At 36.3% G+C, this 6451-nt stretch overlaps 1 protein-coding gene across 1 annotated transcript; it reads left to right on the top strand.

Moving 5' to 3' along the window:
- Nucleotides 1-369: 369 nt before the first annotated feature.
- On the top strand, nt 370-1779 carry LOC149181023 (uncharacterized). The gene has a single exon (XM_089414063.1). The coding sequence runs from the start codon at nt 370-372 to the stop codon at nt 1777-1779; it is 1410 nt and encodes a 469-aa protein (XP_089270189.1).
- The last annotated feature ends 4672 nt before the right edge of the window (nt 1780-6451 follow it).

Raw genomic sequence — 6451 nt, 5'->3', positions numbered from 1 at the left:
GAAGGGCTGAAGTATCTGGGCTTCAGAGTAAAACATGGAGGTTACAGAATTGCAGATTGGATTTGGTTAATATCTAAAGTGGAGAAAAGGATCAATGTCTGGTATAACAGATACCTCACAAGGGCAGGCAGACTCACTCTTATCAAAGCTGTGCTGGAAGCAACGCCAGTATACTGGATGTCCCTGGCGTGGATACCTAGAGGAATCTTATCTAGGCTACAAAGAATATGCTGCAGATTCTTATGGAAGGGTTCAAAACAAGGAAATCTTTTTGCCTGGGTCAAATGGGACACCATAGAAAAACCAAAAAAATGGGGAGGATGGGGAATTAAAAGATTATATTTATTTGCATCTGCTCTGGCAGCAAAAATGGGATGGCAACTCCTTACATCAAATAGTCTCTGGCAGAAAGTAGTTATGGAAAAATATATTGCTCCGGAAAGTATCTTCAGCTGGATCCGAAGGGAACACAGGGGAAGTGGTAGTCACTCCATCATTTGGAAAGCTGTTCTAAACTCCCTTCCTCTTATTCGAGAGGGACTGACATGGAGAATCCATAAGGGGAACTCTGTCCGCATTGGTGTTGACCCCTGGATAGGATGTGGAAACATGCAAAGACTATCAGAGCAGCTCCTAACACACCTAAGGGATCAAGGCGCCATGCATATTGCCCACATTGCTGACCAAAGAAACTCCAGTTTCCTCCACCAGGCCTGGAGGACATCTCTCGACCTCCACATTCCGGAACAATGGAGACAAGAATGGGCATCATACACTGAGGCTCTCTCACAAGCTCACATCAAAATATCGGAGGGAGAAGATGAGATAGTCTGGGCCCTAGCAAAATCTGGTACATACTCCCCAAAGGAGGGCTACATGCATCTAATGCAAAGTCATCAGCCAGACAACTCACAACAGTGGTGGAAATCTATTTGGCACCTAAAAGCTGCCCCTAGATCGAGGCTTCTCATGTGGGCTATTCTCTCCAATAAGATCCCCACTGGGGAAAATTTGAAAAAAAGATCCTTCCATGGACCCTCCTGGTGCCATCTTTGCAGAAGTAATGAGGAAGATACGGAACACCTTTTTCTCACCTGCCCTGCTATTAAAGATCTATGGTCGCTCCTCTCCTCTCGCTCCCCTTCCCTCCACCAATGGCATGGGCAATCTATCTCTGAGGCATGGAGCACCTGGCTGGCTCAGCACTCTGGAAAAGACAAGAATATTCCTCTTCTTATGTGTTGGGCTATCTGGATTGCAAGGAATAGAGAAATTTTTGACCAAAAGCTTCCCCACTGGCCTGTCACCATTGCCTACATTATTGCAGACCTGGCTCTCATTCCTGATGATCCCCCATCTGCTCCCCCTCGATCCATCACCCCAGAATTAATAGACAAATCTTTCCCCTGGGCATATTTCGATGGCTCCGCCCAAGAGGATGGCTGTGGGGGGGGGGGCCTCCTATACTTGCGAGAAAATCACTCTTTCTCCCTCCAAATTCCCCTGGGCAGAGGCACAAATAATTATGCGGAGCTCTCTACTGCCAAACACCTTATATCTTTTGCACTTGAGAAAGGCTGTACAAAATTGCAACTGTTTGGAGATTCAATGATTGTATGCAATTGGCTCACCAGAAAAACATCTTGCACTGCTTTTTCTTTGAGACACATCCTGGATGAGGCCCTCAGACTAACAGTTGCATTTGAAAAATTTGATTGTCGCCATATATACAGGGAGCGCAACACTCGGGCGGACTACCTATCCAAGCAAGCAGCGTAGAGGCAAGAAGAGGACTGGTTAATTCAAGAAGATTTGGATGGCACCTACTTTCAGCACTATCACAGACCCTTTGATGACTTTCAGGCTCAAAGGGATGCTCTCATCTGAAAGGGGTCCCAACATGCTCAGTTTTTACTGGTTTTTTTGTTTACATGCTTTATATATATTTCTGTTATGGACTATGGTGGTAAAACACAGCTTTTTTTTGTTTATATTTGGGCAGCAAGCAACAGCTGCATAATGATAACCGAAACTATGGAAAACTTGTGTAAATCTTTTTGCTGGTTATTATTATTTTTGGATATATACCTCACAAACTCCCTGCGTGGACAAACAGTTTGGTGAGAGGAGTGACTACTGTCTAGCTTATCTGGTTTTTAGTTGACTGCAACAAAGAACAGTATTTTGTTTTGAAATTACTTGAGAGGCAGCCTCAGTATACATATGCACAACATCTACAGAATGTAATTTCTCTTTATCATAATAGAAATTACTACTTTTTCTACGGGAAAAAAAAGAAAGAGAGTCTCGGGAAAAAAAAAAAATATGGGTTTTGTTCAAAACAGGCCTAGTTCAGTTTTCCACAAGCATTTTTCCCGAATTCATTACCATTTGGGATATATCTTAGGTTCTTTGGAGCCCTATTTTGTAGGTTACGTGAGCAAATAGTGCACCCATGTGTCTATAAATGCCCAATCAAGAAAAAAGAGGTTGGAATGGACTGTGATTCATCAAATTCTTGGAAACTATGTGTCCATTCAGTTTTGATATTTAGCCATATGAATCTCCATGAAGTTACATTATAACCCATATATAAACACTTCACTAAAACAGGGGGGGTTTGTTTTTTGATTTTCTTGTTTTGTTTTGTTTTGTTTTTTTTGTTTGTTTGTTTTTTTTTTCTTTTTTCTAAATTGTTCCAAAACTCCCTTGCTGTAATCTTTTCTTTGTTTAATGAAGACTTGACTTTGTTTTACTTGCATTTGTAGGAGGGCCCCGTGTTGAATGCAAGGTTTTGTTCACATAGATTTATACATTTCATCCATTTACTTTTCTTACAGTTATCTCATAGATTAATTGTTTCATAATTATATTTCCTATAGATGTTTATTTTCTTATAGTTCAGGGAGTACTCATAAATCGAAAATATAAAAATATAGTCTAAGATTGGTTTCATTTCATTATAACCATTTAGAAATAGGATTTTGAATAAGCTTTCATGGTGTAACTTTCATTTTCGATTTCTGTCAATTAGATTAATTAAGACTAATTTATTTTATTTAGATTCAATACTCTCACTCTAGATTCATTTCTTAAATCACTTTGAGTCTTTTTTATTGGTTAGATCATCGCTAGTTAAATTTCTTGTAGTTAGTTTCTAAGTAAATTTTTGTAAATTATTTTCCAGTACGTTATCTTTGGTTTTCCGCAGCATGTAGTTTTGATTCTGTAGTTTCCATTCCAATTTCGTAGCCAACATTCATAGTTATTTTTGTAGCATGTAATTTCAATTTCATAGCTAGCATTCAGAGTTGTTTCCATAGCATACAATTTCAATTCTGTAGTTAGCATTCAGATTTGATGTAGCATAGAGCAATTTTCTAGATTTTAAATTTTCCATTTATAGCCTTCTTCTAGTTTAAAAGCTACTCTTTCAAAATAGTCTTTTCACAGTAATGGATTCTTAGGCAACATCCCCTCATGTTAATAGGAATCCTAAAATATATAGTACACATACACTTGACAAGTACACGACCCTAGGTTAACAATTAATGAAGTAAATTAAGTTAATTTACCAAACAACTTCTAGTATGAGAAATGATAACTTTTGTTAGCTTATGTTTTGTGAGTTCTTGTGTATGGTACAAGGTTGACTATAGTGGCACACATTTACAATATCCCAAATCATGAACTTTTGCATGTGTTGTGGATTTTTCAGACAAGTTTAGTTTGACTTTGCTGCAAAATTTCCAGTTTTTCATAATGGATAAAATAATTTCATCTTACCATTGAATACTTGCTTACATGCTCTTAACATTTATTAATTGATCCAAAAAATATATTCTGAAATGTTTGTGGTTCACATAAGATTTTAGCACATACTAATGCATGTTCGATGTTGAAAATTACGCTGCATATTGAGCACTTCTATTCTAATTTTTGGAGCTATGTTGTTTTGTAGAAAATTTGTTTCATCGAGATCTTAAGCCAAAGAATGTCCTTTCCAATGCAGATTGTAGGCTCAAGCTTTGTGACTTTTTCTTAGCAAGGGTTTCCTTCATTGCCACTCCTACTTCAATCTTCTAGAATGTATAACCTTGTACAATTATTTTATTATTGATAGTTCATAATTGAAGAATTTTTGTAAATAATTTTGTTTTAGATAAAACTTGTTTGAATTTAATGCTAACTGTGTTAGAAATTACAACTTTGTGGTTTTCAGGATTATGCTGCTACACGATGGTACCATGTTCCTAAGTTATGTTGTTCGTTTTTCTCAAAGGTATGGTAAATTTGACTTTTCTGGTTTGAGTTTTCATTTTCATTCAGATTTCAGTTTCTTAATTGGTAAGAATTTGAATAGTTCTTCATCCTTGGTTTTGATGTTATTAATAGGGAAACTTTAATGGTTTTGATGGAAGTTTACAAGTTTACTATGTTGAACTGTGTGTTATGATATTTTCTATATACATTTATCATAATTAATATGGTAAAGTCAAAATATGGTACAAATATGGAAAAACTAGCAATATCATTCATATTGTGTTGTCAGTTGTCACATAATTGATCTTCTTGTCATGACACACAAATTAGTCATGAAGGGCAACAAATTTATAAGGAAATGAACCAAAAATAACAAGAGCAATGTAGAGAATTTACTTGCAAACACAGAGTTGCATGTGGAAGAACAAACAAAAGTGACTTTTTATCCAACTTTGCTTGAGAGTAAAATATAGTCTCGACTGGTCTATCCAGTACATGAAGCTAGATGCCTTTGCATGTCATATTCAATAATTTGTATGGTTAGGTGAAGGACCTAATAATAAGGAAATTGTAATGGCTTTGATGGAATTTTATTACCCTAAACTACGTGTTATGACGTTTTATACATATATTTACTAGAATTACTATTATAAATATATTTATTCGCTGATAGGCGTGTATATTTCAACATCTCATGGATGGAGGTGTGTTGAATTTTGTTTTTAAATATTAATGGACAGGTGGGATTGAATTTGGGGAAAATATACCATGAATATGCTCCGTCTAAGTGTTAATCGATGGCCCAGGCATTGGGGAGTGTGAAGCATTCAAATGAAAAATAATTTAAAGCTAAATAAAAATAAAGTCAAGGTGGAGGCGACGTGTTAGGTGGAGGTGAGACAGTTCACCATTTTCCATCTTCTTGAATTCCAAGAACAAGGCTTCAATATTATAACTGTCACAACATGCTTCAAGGTTAACTAACACAACAAGTTCTAAGGTATGGATCCTTACATGTATTTAAAAATTATGAAGGTAATATATTAAATGTGTTAGGATAAAAAAATATGTGTACATAAGATATTCCTGATAGTTGCGATAAGGCCACTCTTGGGGGGATTGAAACCCTTGGTTCCAGTTAAGGCCACTCTCGCGGGACTTGAAACCCTTAGTTCTATTTCAAGGCAATTAGAGGAGTTGGTTGCATACCAAGAAATGATGGTTCCAAAAAATAGAAAGCCCTAGGGAGGGAAAGAAGAAAAAAAGAGCCTGGAAAGAGAGAATGGCTAGAGAAAAACACCATGAGGATGATGAGGCTTCTAAGGAACTGATAGAGAATTGGGGAAATGATGATGGGTGGAGATAAAGGCCATTAATTTAGGAATTCTCATTTTGGAGTCCGGTGGGAGAAAAAGGCCGATTACCAAACCATCGGTGAGAGATAAATGTTGGTACGAAAGCCTATAAAGGTAGAATATTTCTTGGGGCTACCGTAAAGGAATTTTTGGACCTGTACAAGCTTGGAAGTGGCCTTGGCACAAGTCCGAGGTACAGAGATAAGTATCATAAGTCTAGGATAGAAAAAATTATGAGAATTGTGTTAACCTATGCGAATTGTGTTATTCCTATTCATAATCGTTGCAAAAACAGAGACACCCCAGATGCATGCATAGGTTATGTCACTCTGTGATATCTGCCTATACTCTTCTTGGTTAAATTTTCAGGAAATTAGGTGAGGTTGAGCGTAGCTAAGAAGAGAGTTAGTAGATCAAATGTTAAAGTTCTAACATACTTTCTTTTCTATGACAATAGAAATAATTTACCTTTAGAAGTTTAAATGTCTATGTGTACAAACCAGCATTAGTGCCATGCTACTGGAGTGAAGCCAATGGCTCGCAATGGTCCTTGGATTTAGAAAATTGTGATAGAGTATTAATATGGAATAAATTTAAAAAAATAAAGAGTAATATGGAAATTATAATATTGTACAAGTGGTACTGATTAAAAAAAAAAACTGGCCATTATGAATAGCGACAAGAAAAGAAATAAATTCATAATACCTTGATTACTGGAAACAAAGTACAATCAAGATAGAGCCATCAAATGATACCTTTAACAAAATATATTTATATTGATATTTTATCAAATTTACAACATTGTTCATGCAAGTTTAAATACATAAAGCAAA

This window comes from Pinus tabuliformis, chromosome 3_2, assembly GCF_031772625.1.
Source record: "Pinus tabuliformis cultivar Carrire ecotype Pingquan chromosome 3_2, CPIR1, whole genome shotgun sequence".
In the NCBI taxonomy this organism is placed as follows: domain Eukaryota; kingdom Viridiplantae; phylum Streptophyta; class Pinopsida; order Pinales; family Pinaceae; genus Pinus; species Pinus tabuliformis.
This window is presented reverse-complemented; position numbering and strand designations above follow the sequence as displayed.

Excerpts from the sequence above, each read along its gene's own strand:
- LOC149181023 (XM_089414063.1), top strand. The coding sequence starts at position 370 with ATGGGATGGCAACTCCTTACATCAAATAGTCTCTGGCAGAAAGTAGTT.